Below are 17,827 nucleotides of genomic sequence, written 5' to 3'. Positions count from 1 at the left end.
ACAATTAAATGAAAGTATAAAGGTATGAACGCAAGATCCAGTTTTTTCAATCCAATATGGCATACATGAAGTTGTTAACATGGAAAAAAAATACAACTAAATAAATAAACACAAAATTCACTAATAGTAATTGTTGACTTCAAATTACTCTGGTGCAGTCTGGTTTCAGGAAAGATTACATTTTACAAGTAAATAGTCTTATCAATCATTGTATCTGTGGCCTTTAATAGTGCAAACGCACATTATTAGGTTATCAGATTAAAAATGGTCACTGGATAATAGGTTCAACAAGATTTTAAAAGAAACTGAATAATAAGTCCAATGGCAACGGTGCCCTGAGCTGATGTCCATGTGCCACACACATTCACTATAACAACAGAATCAAAAGAACAGAGATATACAGCATGTAAAAGATTTTAAATCAAGTAGAAAAGGTGCAAGTACTGCCTCAGACACCTATAATAAATCATTGTGTCATGTAATGATTGCACAGTGTCGAGCTCAACATGTACCAGATTAGCAGCTATTGCTCTCTGCAGCTTGAACAGAAGAGACACAATGCTCACGTTAATGTCCAATCCGGAGGGACAGGAGGATTTAAGAAGCTGCTTTGTTGGACTCATATTACATTTTCAATTTTCTCCCAGGTGAAATAAAAGCTTAATATTAATATTGAACCAATTATCTTACAGCCCCAGCTAATCAAAATACAAACTGACTGAAAAGAGAAATTGACAATCAAATATCACATGAAAGTTAGTGGTACTTTTGTATTTTGCTACTAAGTTGAAGTATATTAATTTGGCACTCTGGGTGAAAAAAAGTTCTGTTATATCATGCTCAGATGAGTCATTGAGTTTGAAAGCTTTGAGTCATTTCAGGCCACATTTTAGCACCCAGCATCATGAAAGGAGATGGGAACTTATTTTTATTTTTGCATCACATAGGAGGTGCGTTCAGTAGCGTGAGATAATAATCAAAGAGTGTAAATAAACTTTGGGGAGAAAAATATTGTCCAAAAATGCTGTATAAGATGTCCCCAAATGGTGCCTTTGTTGAATGAACTGATTCTGAAACACTTGAGTGTGTTTTGCTTTTCATATTGCACAGTGCAAAGTGTTCTCACAAGCAGATATTGTCTTCCTCAATCAAATAAAACTAAATTTGACCTGGTTTTTTTTAGGTTAAATTTCATGACAGTTTTATAAGAATGTACAGAGCAGTTACTATTTACATGCTGAAGTTTTGTCAATGACTAAATAAACTTCTCGGAGGAAAAAAAGCATAAATCATAAAACTGTGTGTTTAATGTAACAATTTTATTTGCATCCTTGGGATCAGTGCAGGTGTACTGACTTCAAGGATGCAAATAAAATTGTTATGGGTGTGGAATGATGTCACATGCTTTAGCTTGGCTGATAAGAGGTGTAAAACCCACAGATCTGAGTAGCAATCACACCAGACACCAATCAGATATCCTGTAGAGACACAATGCTACTGACTTTGCTGCTACTCTCGCCCATCCTGAGCCCTGCACTGGCTTGGCTCGTGAGTTTTAAAGATGGCTGTTATTCCTTATTAGATAGTATTCTGTGTAATATCTAAATGAAATAACTGAGTTTGCTTGCAGTCGATGGAGGACTGGGAGTCAGGGAATGTGACCACGTCTGGTGGAGGACTGGAGTGTGTTTGCAGTGTGTTCCTGCCCGACATTACCTTCCCTGCTGACCGAGTGCATCACATGCAGCAAGTTACTACCGATCTGAGACTGGAGGTGGAGATCCAGATGAATAAAGTAAGTATAAAACAGCATCCTCTATGTTTTTTAATGTTGTTTGGAATTTTTAAATTAGTTCTCCAGCTGAAAAAATATACTATAACCATAAATTGATGCTCATAACACCATCTTTACATAAAAAGTAACTTGTATTACCCCTACAATATTTATTCCAACAATGTCCAGATGATTTGTGTATCTATTTTAACCTTACCTGCCTGTACATACTTTAATAACCATGTGTTTATGTTTTCTCATCTCTGTTTAGTTTTTTGTCATAGTTGTATTTCTGTACATATCTTTCTTTGCATTTGTTCTTAGCGCTATCTTTAAGTATATTGTGATTTTTACATCTGTAAAACCAAAAAATTAATTATGGATGTCCCTATGTAACTTTATACAAAATATGATTTGGGGGGGAAATTAATGCAGAACAACATTAGCATTAATCTCGTTTTGTGTTTATGTTGTTAAATTGCATGACAGTAATTGCTTCACAGTCTACAAACTGATAAGTGTGTGTCTTTTAAGCTTGTCCACTATGGAGGGAAACTGGATATCTTATTACGAGAACTGACAGACCTGACTGTGAGAGTGGCCATGCTGGAGACCAGTGCTGACAGTTACATCAAACTGGACTTTGAGCTGCTCAGGGTTGAGCTCAGAGAGTTTGAGACTCTGGTGTCTCAGCTCAAAGACTCCCTCAACTCCTCCTCGCCCATGCTCGACAGTCTGTATACTGAGGTGAAAGAGCCATTTAAAAAAAAAAACTACTTGCAAATAATGTGGCTAAAGTTCAAGACTCAGCTTCACTGCTTCTGTTATTTTATTGGTTATATTGCAACTGTGTCTCTTTCTGCCAGATTCACAACATGACCCTCATTGTGAACCAACTGGAGACCTTCGACAAGAACAACCTAGAAGTGATCCGCATTGAGTTCGCTAAGCTGCAGAGGAAACTGGAGGAGTGCCAGAAGGAGCAGGAGTTCATCAAGCCAGATATTGGTAAGGCCATCAGCCATCTCTATTTTTGGTAATAGCTGATCAGCAATTTGCCTTTTGACAGTGATTGAAACTTTTCTTTTCTTCGAAGGCAACTGCAATCACACAGGAATCATGAGTGTCAACAAGCCTAGGGTTTTCCAAGTGAATGCTCATTTGAACCCAGGATACCAGTATGGGGGCTGGGGAAAAGACTCCAAACCTGTTCGAAACTATGAGTCAATGTACTGGTACGGTGCATACAGCAGTCCCTCTGTGTATGAATTCTATTTGTACTCTAATTATGACAAACTCATTCAGAGATCCTCCTTCACACACCATGGTCTACCACAGGGGTACGAAGGCACTGGTAATAATTACATTGTTCATGGTAACACTATATATTACCAGGCTGCCAACCCATTCAGAATGTCCAAATTAAATCTGACCTCTTCTGTTTATAGTCACAGACAAATCACAAAAGCAAGTGAAAGATTTACCTACACTTACTCACCAAACCAGTACCTGGACTTTTCAGCTGATGAGAATGGATTGTGGGTAATGTATGCCACAGAGGAGGCCAAGGGTAAAATTGTTGTTGCTAAGATAGATGAGAAATCATTTGGTATCGAAGATGAATGGACCACTGGTGCGTTCAAGCCTCAAGTAGGGAATGCTTTTATGGTGTGCGGAGTTATGTATGCCACCAGGCCAGGGGATTTGACAACGGAGGAGATCTATTACTCATATGACACCAAGACCGGAGAGGAGAAATACATGAGTATTCCCCTTCAGAAATTCCAGGAGAAATTTGTAAACTTGCACTACAATCCCACTGATCAGAGGCTTTACATGTACAACAATGGCTATTATGTGTCCTACAATGTGAGGTTCAACAAAGAATGATGATCTTGTTCTTGATCCACTGTATTGTGATTGATACAAATGATCTTCACTGACTTTCTCTAACATTCTGATATCTGTGTGATGCATGGAAACTACACTTTTGTTTCTGGAATAAAATCAAAATTGAGCATTGAAATGAGAGTCATTTGTTTCAGATGAAGTAAAAGTGTGCAAAATAAAATACCACTGAATGAACATTTGAGCATGGGCGCAATCATAAACCTCTGTGAGAAATGAGACCCCTCCCTTTCAGTTTTTAGGATAAGGTTACAGCATCTGATACATGTAGCCCCCTCCTCTCCTGCCCGTCCAGCTCCATGCTGGTACTTCCACCCCCTTTGTAAGCCGGCCCTCCCTTGGGGGGGAACGACTCTCCTTTGTGCTGTGGTTGGAGCCTGGCTCCATCTGGCACTGAGAACCAAGAGCCAGCAGATTACAGATTCTGGGCGGGATGAGCCCTCCATTCATAATGGATGGGAGACAAAGAAAAACTGTAAATCATAATGATTTTATAAATTGAACATTTTAATAAGGGTTTTTTCAATGGTCAACAATTAAAGCAAAACATAATCCATTTTGGAAAGTCAGGATTGAAAATGGCCTGCAGTCAGTGCACACAAAAACAGTACTGTCTCTTTAAACCAGCCAGCGTCTGTCAGGATGAGAGGCAGGAAGTAAGTGCCTTGAGTGAAATGGACCCTTAAATGACATCATGCTCGGCCAATCGGCAGCCTCGCCTGAGCTCTCTCCTCCTCCCCTGCTCCTGAGATGAGTGTGCTGAGGCTGCTGAAGACGGGCAGCTGCTGCTGCTGCTGATGATGATGATGCTGCTGCAGGGGTGGAGGGTCCGGGGCATGCTCGTATCACATCAGGTACAGTGTGTGTATCTGCGCGTGTACGCCTGTTTTCTGCGCTATTTGTACATTCATTTACAACGGTGGGTCGCTAACTCACTGGCTATGAAAGTGCATGTTGGGAAGATGATGGATGGTGATGGAGTACACTGAAGGTGGCTTTGTGTGTTTCATAACACTCCTTAGATGATGTCGCCTCCATCACTGTAACCAGGATGGGGTGTGTATGTGTGTGATCTTCCAGCCTTTTGCCAAATTTAGGGAAAAGAAACATTGTATTTTACATACAGTGGGAGGTTTTGTAGTCAGCATTAGCCTTCATTACTTGACTGGTAATATATTTGTATAATGTAACAAAGATTAATTGCATAATACTAGTGCAAAAAAAAATCTCAAGGAGTAGTAGTAATTTGCTTCTTAGAGATAATCCATTTCATGTGATCTGTGTAAGTACATGGATTGATGTCTTCAGTGTAGCATACATATAGGGCCTACATTGTAGCATTTATTATTAGGATAGTAAAGCAATATTTGGGTGTCGACACCTTCTCCAGTGTAATCTTTGGGTTTCCACCATCCTTTAGGGATAAATGACTACGTAATTTACCTGAGGCTTACGACAATGTGCCTAAGTGCTCTGAGTCATCTCCTTGTCATCTTGGGCGTTTGCAACTCTGCTTCTTTCCATTCATCAAAAATAGTAGGCACACGCTTGTACTCACTTCCTGTACTGGTCTGGAGGTTAACTCTTTATCTCCCCACTGGCTCAGATGATGATGCTCTGCTGCAAAGACCTGGGCCTTGAAGTCACTGGGGGCAGAAACACACCAAGCCCAGTGACAACAGAAAGAGATGTGTTCTGCTATTGATAAGACGAGGGAACAAAGGTGAGTCCCAAAGCTGTGAAACAGTTGTGGTCTTTGAATACTCTTTCAAAGCCAAGCCACAGCTTTCACTTTCTGTTAGTGATTTAATCAAGCAGCTTGTTCATACCTCGACTCTCTGCCATGGCTAAATTCATTCCAGCTGAACAGTCATTTCTCACTTTTTGTGCTGTGCTTAGGCCCATCTGCTCCTTGACGGTTTCAGAACAAGGCAGTGATGGCAAAAAGAGATTACCTGGTGGAGGCAGCCAAGCAGATCCGCATGGCACTGGACAGTGAGGTCAATGAGGACTATGAGGCAGCTTTCAGCTACTATAAGAATGGGGTGGACTTACTGCTAAATGGAGTTCAGTGTAAGTGGGCAGCATTTGGTCTTTCACACAAGTATTTAAGACTATGTGAAATGGGGAGTTTTAAGAGGCGTGTTTGCACAAGACATGTGATGGGAACATGTGGCCCAGAATAAAAACAGGAAGTCACAAACCAAAGGTCAAACACAGATTTCCTTGCTGACCAGACTTTTTCCCCCCACAGTGTTAATAGTTATTACTAATCATTATCCTAGCTAAAGACCAAAGTCTGTAGTCAGGACATGATCTTGTCCGTTAGGTTTATTCAATTCACACAGCTAGAGTATTTTTCTTTATTTTTTATTGGTGTCTGATAGAGCGTATCTGTTTTACAGTGGACCCAAACAAAGATCGTCGCGAGGCAGTGAAGAGGAAGACAACCCAGTATCTGAAGAGAGCTGAAGAAATCTTCATAACACATCTACAGGACAACCTTGGCAAGGGAAGCTCTCATTTAGGGGTAGGAAAATTATCCTTTTGTGTCATTCTCAAAAAGGAAATCATCTTGACTACTTCAAAATGTATGGTGAATATAATTTAAATGTAGGGTTAATGTATTTATTTAAGTATAATATTGGAGAAGTTGGTATGAACATAAAACAGCACTGTCTGTCTTGCTTCTTACATTAGATAAAACATTTAGTGCCTGTCTGTTTCATCTCAGATATTGTGGGGGAAAATGCATTAATTGCTTGCAATGGGCTTCATTGTATTGTAGCTAATATTGTCAGTGGCTTTCATCACCAGGGTTACAGCAGTCTGAGATTCCGTCCAATCAGACACTTGAGCTCGCCCGTGGAGGACCTGGAGATGTGCAAAGTGGTGGGAGTGGCTGATAAGGTAAGACAAGACTTTTTTCAACTCTACCACTTTCTGCCTGTGTGGTTCGGTATCAGTGTTTGCGTTTTGACATTCCTTGTTGTATCTTCTTTGCTATGGTAGCCTGACAATGTTATTTTTCATTCCAAAGGTCCTGATTGTCCAAAGTATGGTCAATAAGGAGACATTTGTTGTAAAGGTGAGTCAATCGTCTGATTGCGAAGATTTTTGGGGGTTGCCGTCTGGCAGCAAGCCAGTCCTTGTATTCTGTGGCAGGTCGATGAGAGCTCTCTCCATCCTGTCTCTCTGAGTATCATCCAGCATTGATCTGCCTGAAGGCTCTCACGTTTTTAGCCAGTGCAAGTGCACTTCAAATGTCAGTGACCAGAGGGGCATAGTAACAGACAGGCACTAATCTCTAAAGGGGCAAACCAACCATGATTTAATACACATTTTTTGTACATGCATTTTTCCCTTTCTCAAAAGAGCAGTCATGATGTGTATGTGGTCTTGCAGAGTCTGGTCAAGTCGAGCTGGGAGAGCAGGGACAAGCCAACCATCATTCCACAGGGGGTGCCATACATGGTTAAGCTGCTAAGATATTACGTCAGTGAGGATGCTGTGTACCTGCATCTTGAGCATGTCAAAGGTGAGCTGTCAACAACTGCTGTGTTTAATAATTAGCATTGTTACAATGTAAGATTAGCAACAATGAAAAGCATCATTGCTCCCTGTATCTGATCTTGTGTTTCTTCCCCTATTGTTTTAGGTGGGAGGCTCTTCTCCAAGCTACACAAGTTGAGGAAGGAGAAGGCCAAGGAACACCCAGAATGCTTCACGTCTGGCCAGCACAGCATCAAGCTGAAGACCAGCTACACCTCGCCCACAATCAGCACAGACTACCAGCACAACAGCAGAGGGAGCACGGGAGTGATACCAGAGAAATTAAGCGATGGGAGCCCAGATACAGACTTCCCCACTTCATGGGATGAGACTCAACAGCGACTGGAGAGCTGTGGGACTCACTCCTACATTGAGGAGACGGGTTGTCTGCAGAACACACGCTCTGCGGCATCGTTTTATACCAAACTCGATCAGCTAACTCTGCATTCGGGCCCGACGAGGACACAGGTCCACACCCGCATCCACCCACCAGCTCCTAGTTTGTGTTTGCACTCCAGTGAAACTCAGGAACATCCCACTCTTCCTCTCTCATGTGCTCGTGTCAGTCAAGCTCTCGATGTCATGTCAGAACTCCATAAAAAGGAAGCTGGAATGGGACTGACAGAGACCAGCTCTGAGTTTGAAGTTGCTTGGAAAGCTGCCGATCTAGCACACAACAGTGAGAAAAAAAAACCCTATGCAGTGACTGACAGTCATTCACTAACACAAGGACAAACTGCACCTCATACAAATCAGACCTCATTTATAAAAGCAGGATCACTAAACAGTGAAAATAATGGTTTGAGTTCGTCCCCTGCCATTTTGCATCTTCCTCTCCATTGCCAAACCCAGATTCGTTGCAGGGCATCATGGGATACCAATGGCTGTCACCAAGGACCTGTTTTGAGTGGTAACTCTGCGGATATGGTTACAGACCCAAAGCAGGACGGCAGCAGTCCCACCACTGAGGAAAGAAATGGTATGGTAGTCATCAGGAGCACAGACAGAGCAGTTATATCTGACCACACAGACTCAAGGATCACCTCAGAAAGCTCCTGGCCTTCCTCTGCTTCCCTCTGCCACAGCATTGCAGGACAACAGGGGACATTTTCACGGATGAAGTACAAAGGGAAACACAGTGAGCCAAGAGAGTGTGTAGAGGAGGCCTGTGAATTAAGTCCTAGAGAGAAGGTGGCACCTGCAAAAGAGCGACCATTTGTGGGCTGGTTCTCCTCCAGCCCTCCAGCCCAGGAGGGCAGGAGAAGAGAGGACATGGATGCTTTCTGTGAATCAGAGGGGCGGGGGGATGACCAGATCATAGAGGTGGATGGCTGGTGCCACCTGCCTCGGTTCCCTGTCAAGTCCACTGGGACTACAGATAAGGCATTGCAGACCTGCTGGGGGCTTCCGGAAGCAGAGGTGCGTGTCTGGGGGGCTCAGATCCTGCTGGCCCTGGAGAGTCTGCATCAGCAAGGCATCCTGTGTCGGGACCTTAACCCTAGAAACGTTCTGCTCACCAGCAACGGTGAGTTCCGTCAAATACTTGTAAAAGATTGCATGTGGAAAACCACAATACTCATACTTTTGGCTAAACATCATGTTTTCACAGGAAAGGTGCTGTTGACATTTTTCGGCCAGTGGAGTGAGGTTCAGTCAGAGATCTGCTCCAAAGCCATGGAACAGATGTACTGCGCTCCAGGTACAAATATGCACTACTGTGAGCTGAAACCAGTGGTTGTTCCTGGGTGTAACCTGCCACCTAGTGGCAAGATCCAGTTTGTCCCCTTTATCCTGAATAAATCGTCAACTACTGCACACACTGTCTGGAAAAATAAAGAAATGTTGTGCATGAAAAGAACTAAACTCAGATCATTGTATGTTGACAGAAATTGGTGGGGTGTCCAGGGTTACAGAGGCTTGTGATTGGTGGAGTCTTGGGTCTTTGCTGTTTGAACTTCTAACCGGGATGGTAAGCAAAGGATCCCCAAGCATGTTCAGTCTTACAAAGTCTGTAATTCTTTCATTAGATCATGGTTTCTCACACGCTCTGTTCACTGTGTCTCCAGCCACTTTGGCAGCTCCACCCAGCAGGAATCCACTCCCACACCCAGCTGTTCATCCCCGACCACCTGAGCACTGCAGCTGCATCTCTACTCACTGAGGTTAGATTTAATGCTTGAAACACTCACAAGGCTTCTGTTCTAAATATTATGCTCGGCCACATTAATCTGACAGTATCTTCCCTCTCACAGTTGCTTCAGTTTGATGCTGGCTATCGCTTGGGTTCTGGAGGTGGAGGTGTGAGTGACATCAAGTGTCATCCCTTCTTTACCGGTGTCTCCTGGAAAGCTTTGAGCTGCTAACAGGTGCAGCTGCTGCCCCTCTAATCCCTCTGTCCTGCATTGGAAGTGAAGTTGAACACTCACCTGAATCCAAGAATCCTCCTGTGGCCAAAATGGATGCCGCACCAGATTCTGGTTCCTTTGCATTTTATGCTCCCCAAAGAAAATAACATAATAAACACTGAAAATTGAACAAAACTGGCAAACCTTGTCCCTTCCAAAACATGAAAAAAATGGATTTATTATTTTACAAATGTTTGGACTGTCGTCCATCAAATATTGTAGAAAAACAAGGATAGTAATAAATTCTTAACTCTTCTCTATCCCTTGCTGAAACCTTTTGTCATTGTGTTGTAATCATAGACTGTATATAAAAAGGTTGTAATGGATCAATAGGCTTTGTATGGTTCCTCAGAGGAATGAGACTAAAAACACCATTTTTGTTTAATCACTGTAGATGTAAGGTTAGAATACAAAAATGAGCCAGCATCAAGCACATCTCACCAAAATCAAATCCCCGCATACCGCACATTATCAGTTGTTGGCAATCCAAACGGAGTCAAAAGCCTTAGTCCAGTTGATTGAGAAATTACTTTTTTTTTCTTAGGACATCACATATTTGTTTGTGGTTTGGCTAAAGCTTTAGATTACCCTAATGTGAAAAATAAGGCTTTTAGTAAGACCATATTTTATTAGATACCAACCTATATTCCACAACCCACTTGCATACAGACAGATGAGAAGTTCAAGGAAAATCCTTAAATGAAGGAGAAACATAGCAAATGCTTTCATTCATGTGTACTGCTGACGCATGACACAAAATTAACATGGCCTTCTAAGACTTAACTACCATCTTTATGTTGGTTTTAATGTCATCCATATGCGCTTTACATGTGGATGAACCCCCTTTTCATGTCTCTATGCCCTGTGTATATTCATGAAAATATAGCAAACCACATTGTCAATATGAAAGTACAAAAGAATCCAAAACCAAAACTACAGTCGAGCAATGCAGCTTTTATTGTTTAAAACTTTTTTTTCTTAAATATTCTTTCTTACACAACATTAAGAGAAGTTTTCTTATTTTTGTGAAACAGATGACATACATTGAGGATTTCTTCACTTTGGACATTTTAGATCATAGTATTTCCTGGTTTCTGGCCCTCTGCTAATTGTTCTTCTCTCAACCTAAATGATAAAATGATACTATGCAGTTTATATCTATGTTTTCCATTCATCTCACAATATGTTGAAAATGTTTTGCCGCACGGGTTAGAATAGAATATCTTTTTTCTCCGTAGATCTATAGACCAGCACCACAGAAACCCCAGACCCTGACATTATCCACAACAGCACCAAACCTTTTACCACTGCCAACCTGTTACATGTCCATTGCACAACCCAACTGTTCTCCAAAAATTCCTTTTATCTAGTTAATCAACGCATCAGGTGAATACAGCCACTGTTTGTGTAGGGTGGTTTGTTTGGTTGGGCCTGGACTTCACAAGGGTTCACATGTCAAGGAGCAGCACCCTGGGGTCCTCCACCACTGACTTGATCTTGCGCAGGAAGGTGACGGCCTCTCTTCCATCAATCAGACGATGGTCGTACGTCAGGGCAACATACATCATGGGACGGATCTCCACCTAAACAAGAGAAAATCGCTGAAAACCAAAACGCTGAACACCAAAATTCCTATACACTAAACAGAATGAGAGACAAAGACAATAAAAGCATAATTGAGTTGATAAATTTTTCCCAACAAATATTTCCCATGAAAAAACCCTGTTCCGTGGGCACAGAATTGTTATCAAGTAAAGAAAAGGAGTCAAACTAATTTCAGAAAACTGCTGACTGTCACTAGGTGTGGCATATGAATAGTTTAATGCATGTAAGCTTAGAAATATACCAGTGAATACTTAATAAATCACCAAAGTAGGGATATGTCAAACCAAGCACATTATAATCTAATCACCATTTTGTAGAAAAAACTAAAATGTATCCATTTCATTATTCCTTGATCCACATTTGTGACCATTCTGTTGCTAAAAAAAAAAGTTTGTCTTATTTTTGTACACAATTACAACACTGAGGAAACAAACCTTGCCACCGACTGCAACAGGCCTGTCAAAGATGCCGTGCATGCCTAAAATAGCAGACTGCGGTGGATTGATTATAGGTGTGCCGAACATGGACCCAAACACGCCACCGTTGCTAATCGTGAAGGTTCCTCCATCCATGTCCTCAACAGCCAGCTCATTCTTACGGGCCTACAAACACAATTACATAATGAGGAAATCTCAAGATAAGAGCCTTTCAAAACAAGTATAAAAGAAGAAAGAATTGAACAGCTACAACAATTGCATGACTTTAAATGTGTCATATATGTAATATAAGCATACCTTTTCTCCCAACAAGTTTATGGCCTTCTCAATATCAGCAAAATTCATTCCTTCTACGCTTCGGATTACAGGAACCACCAGACCCTGAGAGAGAAGTTATATTACTGAATTTTCTGCCCACATTAGAGACAAGTGGGCTATCAAGCACTTACACTTAGCATTACAATATAATGCACTCATGCACTTGTCTTACCTTTGGTGTAGCCACAGCCACACTAATGTCCACGTAGTCCCTGTACACAATCTCTTTGGTTGTGTCATCAATTACTGAAAACACGCATAAAGAACGCATAAACTTGACATTGTACATAAGAAAAATATGTATACTGATTAAAACTGTAAGTCATCACTACATTTGCCACCAAGATTAATTTCCTTTTCACATGTGCCATTTTGTGTGAAGACCAGTGGAAGGTGAAACCCACGGACTATTTTAGATCTTCAAATGCCAGCGATTTAGACCACCCCTGCTTCACTGTGGTCTAGTTAAACAGATCAGGGTGGTGTAAAGGCAGTAAATAAGTTAGGGTTGGTTTTGAGGTTTGGCAATGAATATAACAGAAACTTAAATCGTTTTCTTCACCAGACAGTGACTTGATACCAGACATGCAAAGATAGGTCTGGTATCAGTCAAACAAACACCACAAAGTGAGGTGTCTCAGTCCTTCAAAGTTAAATCCATACCGGCATTGACAGCAGGTTGGTCCGCCAGAGCGTAGGCAGCAGCCTTTACAAATGCAGACATGAAGCCCAACTTCAAGTTATGCTTTTTCAGGAAGGCATCTTTATAAGTCTTCCTCAGCTCTGTGATGTTGCTACAAGGAAATAGGAAAAAATGCATAGATCAATTGGCATTAAGTCAACCAGCAGGGTTGGAGCCACTGGATTAGATGGCAGTTATAAAAATTAAAGGAGGAAATTCTTAGAGAAAAAAAATCAGCGGGCCTAAATGACTTGCAAGATCTGGGGATTTAAAAACACATTCATACAGAACACGGAAAGTGGTGCTTACTATGGTCATTTTTTAGAATGACTTCATAAACCTTTTAGCACAAAAACAAACATTAATTTTATAGTGAAGATGTCTGTCATACCCGTGACTCTGAGCCAGTAAAATGTAATAGGTCAATTATGAACCCTTCTTAACTGATGGGCTGACTGTAGCTCCAGACAGATCAACTGTTTTTTGTTTGTTTTTTTCCATACATTAATAAAATCATTTTCAACGTACTTGACAGCTTTTGCAGTCAGTTACAACTTGCTGCTGTATGCACAACAGAGCAGCAATTTATAATGATATATATTATTATTATATTATATGATTCATTAAAAAATTGTTATTAACTAGCTAAAATAAGACAGTCCATGGCTTATGCTTGAAACAGGTCACACGTTTAAATAGTCACGTTAAGGTATACCAAACTCTTAGATATACTAAAAACTAAAGACTAGAAACAGAAATACTAGTTTTGTTATGAAAGATACTGGTCACACATCTAACATCATCAAAATACATGCCTTTTCATGACTATAAAAAATGCTATTACAGATTGCGGTGAATTAAAGCTATTGAAATTGGTCTGCTAATCGTTTCACCATTGCTCATTTTTCTCTTGTATCTCCTTTTTTAATTGTTTGTTTTCCTGTCTCTAACCCTGTTGAAGCTCTAGGGTTTCTCCACTAACATAATTAGCCCCTCCCAAGACACAGACTCTCCGAGAAAGGAGAGAAGAAGCGATAAAAATCTTCACTTTCTAGAGCCTGTAAATCTTATTGGGCTGTCATAAAAGCCCATATCGGTTGAGCCAGCTCTTCCACTCAGAGCGCAGGTCTCTGTGGGCCCCTACAGATGCTCCAGCCTCCTGCTCTGACTAGCTCCTTCGGCTCCAGATGAGCCCTAGCCTGGGAAGTCTTCCTCCAGACCGTCAATGTCAATCCAATTAGGATACATAGAAAACCCTGAATAGCCGAAAGCTGACACCACACATTTGTGGGGAAAAGAAATCCTCAAAGTGTCCTCTTCAGCACAGGGGGCAAGTGCAGACAATAACATTTCCTTGTAAATTAATAAAACCTGTTTTAACAATTTGTATCTTCGTTTTAGATGGCATTACGACCAAATATTTACATTCCAGTGTTTAAGAGGATATCAGGTTTCAAAAAGCTTTTCCTATTGGGCAGATTCCAATCTATAACCATTTGCGCAAGTGGTGTTTTGACTTTTAACACTGATATACAGTACATATAGTATGCATTCTGTTCACGTACTGCATACAAATGCACACTTACAAAACATGTTTAGTATTATTTGAACAGATTTGGATTCCTACACTCTATAATGTGGTTTTCCTTCAATGGCTTCTTTGTATGTGTGCTAATGTAGCAGAGCACATTTCACATTTATTATCTAAAATAGCATTGAGGGCTCAATAATGTAGGTCAACTCATTTTGAATTTCCTACCTCATATCGACCTCATTAAATGTAGTCAACATAGCGCAGGTGTTTTGGGCTTCCTTCAGTCTCTGGGCAATTCTCAGTCTCATGCGGTTCATCTTAACCTAAATCAAAAAACAATAATTATCAAACTCAGTAAACATTTACAGGCTCTGGCAGCATTAAACAAATCTAAAAGTAATCAGAAATCTGTAAATATTTTTAGGCGTTGATTTTTGCACTTTACCCTGCTCTCTGTCCTGACTCCTTTAGCCCCTCCCTCTGCTTGGGCCACTGGTGCAGCTGGAGCAGCAGTGGGCTTGATGGCTGAAACTATGAAAAAGATATATAGAAGCAGCTAGTATCTCATCAGTTTGTTGGAAGTCGTGAGAGCCATTACATACAGAGAGCCGAACAATGATTAATCATGTAAGCTAGAGGTCAATAGCACAGATGTCAAGCAAAACAGTTCTCACATGACACAGGCCGTGTGTCTCATTACAACTAACCTGGTTTGCTGTCCATAGCATGTGTTGGCACAGGTGGCACAGGGGGCATAGTGGTGGGAATGGGGCCCAACGCTGAGGGGGGAGGTGGAGGAGGAGCAGCAGAAGGGGATGGGGGGGCTGAAGCGGCCGGGGCCTCTGCTTTTGGAGCTTCTGCAGCTTTGGGAGCACCGCCTAAAGACACAGAAGTGAACAGTTAGGATATACTTATGACTGACTTATACATATTTATTATCCCACTAATCATTTTTTGTGAATTTTCGATAAAAACAATACTTAAGACCTCCTTTCCGAAGCTTAAAGAGCAGAGTTCCGCCCTCGACCTTCCCTCCATCAGGGACTAAAAGCTCCTCGATCACTCCAGTAGCAGGAGAGGGAACCTGCACTGATGTCTACCAGCAGGGAAACAAATGCCAAATTAATCAGTTTAAAAATCAATGTAAAAAGTTAAAGGATGTTATCTAAAAAGTGCATGCATTGTGATTTGGCTGGTGCTAAACTAATGAATGCATACATTGAATATATATTGAATGATTGAGTATAAATTGAACTATCATGACAAGTTTAATGTCTTTGGAACAGTTTTATAAGCCATTATTCAATAAATGTTTGAAAGAACACACTTCGGTAATGATTTGCCCCTTTTTTTATCTCTCACTCTAGTCAGCACCAACAAATACTGTTTTTTTTTTTGTGTGTGTGTGTGTGTGGGGGGGGGGGTTGGGCGAACAACCTGCCCTAATTCTTTCATTCATGTTGTGCGACACACTATTAAGGCTTTCACTTTCATAGGCCAAGCCCAACAATTGCCAGCTATCAAACGTAGTGATTTTGTATGACATTTACTTAGTTTTACCTTATCAGTCTCAATTTCACACACCACCTCATCCTCCAAGACGGTGTCTCCAACAGCTGTGAGGAGAAAAACTGTTTAAGCATCTGAAAAAGTGACTGCCTTTTGTGTAGTTTGGTTGTGATTTAGCTGGCCACGCATGTTCATTAGTAAAAGGCGTTACCTTTCTCCCACCTCACGTCCCCCTCTGTGACAGATTCTGCAAACGCAGGGGTCTTAACTGTGATAACTTCATCTCCTGAAAAACAAACACAAGCGAAAGGAAATCTGTTTCTTCACTTCATCAGTGGTTGTGGTTGATATGCAGAAAAGTCTAGAAAAGAAAGTCATGCAGGCTCAAACATACTGTAGGCTACAGACGTCCTGAAGTACTGGATTTGGAGGATGCTGGACCGGGGATCAGATTTTCTGAAGAAAAAATAAATAAAATCTGTGTGTACATTAAAAAGTGAGAGTCTGTGTGTAGAACGGCACAAGCTATATTTGCTGTGTCAACTGAACTGGAGACAAAATCTGACCAACAGATAATAATTGATAATTGGAATATAGGTTCGTGACAGTGCATGGGTGACACTGTGAGCCACAGCTGACGATTCAGGAGCTATATAGACTGAAGAGAAATAAATGACTTCTTCATCACATGTATGCTGTGAATGGTAAACTTAAAGTTCATTGTTCAAACGGTTTTTACGAGTTTGTGTACTTACACATTGTTGTTGAAAGTGATAGAATGGCTAACTGATGGAGCTGTAGGAAGAGAAGAGAAACATGTTAATAAGTTCTTGCAGCATTACTGTCCCAAAGCAAAGATTGGGATTTAAGACTTCATGCTTTAAAAAGTAAGCACACATACCTGCCGTGGCCCGACGAGCTAACGCATTGTTCCCCTGTGAAAAAGTACAGTTAACCATTAAAAAACGTTTGCTACTTTTGACACATGAATGTAGTGTGCAGAATAACAACTCATCAACGTTTCCAAAGCATAACATTTCTGGGAAAATATACACTCATATAAATTCACAGTGATAAGCCATAACAGATGGAACTGTACATAAATAACAGTGGAGTCAACAACAGGGGGAAAGAAATCAGTGCTGACGTTCAAAGGTAACCTCTTCAGGCTTGACGATAACCTTTGACTTTCCGTAAAATTATCTGGCATGTCTGGTTTAGCATGAGAGAGGAACGAGCAAATGCGTTACACAGTTTTATTTGAGCAGCTAAATGAACAGCTGCACTAAAGCCTAATGATCTAACGTTACTAATCTTACTGACACTAGTTAACTTAGGACTTCACCGACATTGTTACTTTTAATGCAGCTAACATTATAGAAAGTCACACTCTAAATGAAAAAACAAAACTTAACCTAATTCTGCCATTAGGTAACTGGGCGTTGTGTTCTCTTAAAAAACACAATATGACCTCAGCATGACAGCTAGAAGCGCCTAGCTAACCTAACGTTACCCGTAACTTACATTCAGCTTAGTATGGCTAGCATGTTCTTGCTAGCTAGCACATAAATATTAAGTCAAGTTTGCGTCAACTGTACATGAACAGTTACTTTCTACTCAAGTCAAGCACCTTTAACGTGCATGTCGAAACGCGAGATCAACCCAACGCAGAAGGCACTGTTTTCAACTTTAATACAGACTGCAGCAAATAACTGTCAAGGAAGGTGTCATACTGTCCTTGGCATGCAATGTTACGGCCTGTCCGCGGCCTGCAGCAGCGAGCTGGCTAATGCTAGCTGAGATTGAGCTGAGCATACAGAAGCTGCGCCTTCACCCACAGTCAGAGACAGCGAGTGGCAACGACAACATTTTATTAGTTTGTTGCCTACCTGGCGGATGGCAGAGAGGGAACGGCCAAAGTTCCTGGTGAGACACCGGGAATGGGATAACATGGTAACTGTATGACAGCAGCCTGCCAGCGGAAGGGAAACTCCGGTCACATCGACAAGCTAAGATAGGCACGCGCAAAACCCGAGGAAGTGGTGTGGGATAAACCAAGTGCTCCGGGAGGAGGGGGAGTCACTCTGTGGTCCCCTCTGATCC

The 17,827-nt window shown here is 41.3% G+C and overlaps 3 protein-coding genes across 3 annotated transcripts; 2 read left to right on the top strand and 1 right to left on the bottom strand.

Annotated features, from left to right (window-relative positions):
- The first annotated feature begins 1,491 nt into the window (after positions 1–1,491).
- On the top strand, positions 1,492–3,699 carry LOC119910831 (olfactomedin-4-like). The gene is made up of 5 exons (XM_038729626.1): positions 1,492–1,548; positions 1,631–1,795; positions 2,309–2,521; positions 2,641–2,782; positions 2,871–3,699. Exons 1-5 carry the CDS (start codon positions 1,492–1,494, stop codon positions 3,662–3,664), a joined length of 1,371 nt encoding a protein of 456 aa, XP_038585554.1. The 3' UTR covers positions 3,665–3,699.
- A 730-nt stretch (positions 3,700–4,429) lies between these two features.
- On the top strand, positions 4,430–9,899 carry rps6kl1 (ribosomal protein S6 kinase-like 1). Its single transcript, XM_038729721.1, has 12 exons — positions 4,430–4,536; positions 5,289–5,405; positions 5,582–5,755; positions 6,088–6,212; positions 6,500–6,592; positions 6,723–6,770; positions 7,088–7,220; positions 7,341–8,759; positions 8,844–8,933; positions 9,121–9,203; positions 9,301–9,396; positions 9,487–9,899. The coding sequence occupies exons 3-12, from the start codon at positions 5,620–5,622 to the stop codon at positions 9,595–9,597; spliced, it is 2,334 nt and encodes a 777-aa protein (XP_038585649.1). The 5' UTR covers positions 4,430–4,536; positions 5,289–5,405; positions 5,582–5,619; the 3' UTR covers positions 9,598–9,899.
- Positions 9,900–10,573: 674 nt separating this feature from the next.
- dlst (dihydrolipoamide S-succinyltransferase) lies at positions 10,574–17,762 on the bottom strand. The gene is made up of 15 exons (XM_038728954.1): positions 17,614–17,762; positions 16,626–16,659; positions 16,480–16,519; positions 16,119–16,180; positions 15,936–16,010; positions 15,776–15,831; positions 15,203–15,311; positions 14,923–15,093; positions 14,661–14,746; positions 14,441–14,538; positions 12,663–12,793; positions 12,172–12,245; positions 11,979–12,062; positions 11,679–11,846; positions 10,574–11,222 (listed from the first exon to the last, which is right to left on the bottom strand). The coding sequence occupies exons 1-15, from the start codon at positions 17,674–17,676 to the stop codon at positions 11,088–11,090; spliced, it is 1,386 nt and encodes a 461-aa protein (XP_038584882.1). The 5' UTR covers positions 17,677–17,762; the 3' UTR covers positions 10,574–11,087.
- Positions 17,763–17,827: the final 65 nt, after the last annotated feature.

The sequence above is a fragment of the Micropterus salmoides genome, unplaced genomic scaffold (assembly GCF_014851395.1).
Source record: "Micropterus salmoides isolate LMB-PRFRI ecotype aquatic unplaced genomic scaffold, ASM1485139v1 Ms_hic_scaffold_19, whole genome shotgun sequence".
NCBI classification, from domain to species: domain Eukaryota; kingdom Metazoa; phylum Chordata; class Actinopteri; order Centrarchiformes; family Centrarchidae; genus Micropterus; species Micropterus salmoides.
Note: the sequence above shows the minus strand (reverse complement) of the source record. Positions and strands in the feature narration are given on the sequence as shown.

What these genes read in the sequence shown, in the direction of transcription:
- LOC119910831 (XM_038729626.1), top strand. Translation starts at nt 1,492, where the DNA reads ATGCTACTGACTTTGCTGCTACTCTCGCCCATCCTGAGCCCTGCACTG. An exon ending in GCCCTGCACTGGCTTGGCTC is followed by an intron (nt 1,549 to 1,630) that starts GTGAGTTTTAAA and finishes GTTTGCTTGCAG; the next exon opens with TCGATGGAGGACTGGGAGTC. An exon ending in TGGAGATCCAGATGAATAAA is followed by an intron (nt 1,796 to 2,308) that starts GTAAGTATAAAA and finishes GTGTCTTTTAAG; the next exon opens with CTTGTCCACTATGGAGGGAA.
- rps6kl1 (XM_038729721.1), top strand. Translation starts at nt 5,620, where the DNA reads ATGGCAAAAAGAGATTACCTGGTGGAGGCAGCCAAGCAGATCCGCATG. An exon ending in TGGTGGGAGTGGCTGATAAG is followed by an intron (nt 6,593 to 6,722) that starts GTAAGACAAGAC and finishes TTCATTCCAAAG; the next exon opens with GTCCTGATTGTCCAAAGTAT. An exon ending in GCATCTTGAGCATGTCAAAG is followed by an intron (nt 7,221 to 7,340) that starts GTGAGCTGTCAA and finishes CTATTGTTTTAG; the next exon opens with GTGGGAGGCTCTTCTCCAAG.
- dlst (XM_038728954.1), bottom strand. Translation starts at nt 17,676, where the DNA reads ATGTTATCCCATTCCCGGTGTCTCACCAGGAACTTTGGCCGTTCCCTC. An exon ending in AGCTCGTCGGGCCACGGCAG is followed by an intron (nt 16,520 to 16,625) that starts GTATGTGTGCTT and finishes CTCTTCCTACAG; the next exon opens with CTCCATCAGTTAGCCATTCT. An exon ending in CTGTTGCAGTCGGTGGCAAG is followed by an intron (nt 11,223 to 11,678) that starts GTTTGTTTCCTC and finishes TCTCTTGTTTAG; the next exon opens with GTGGAGATCCGTCCCATGAT.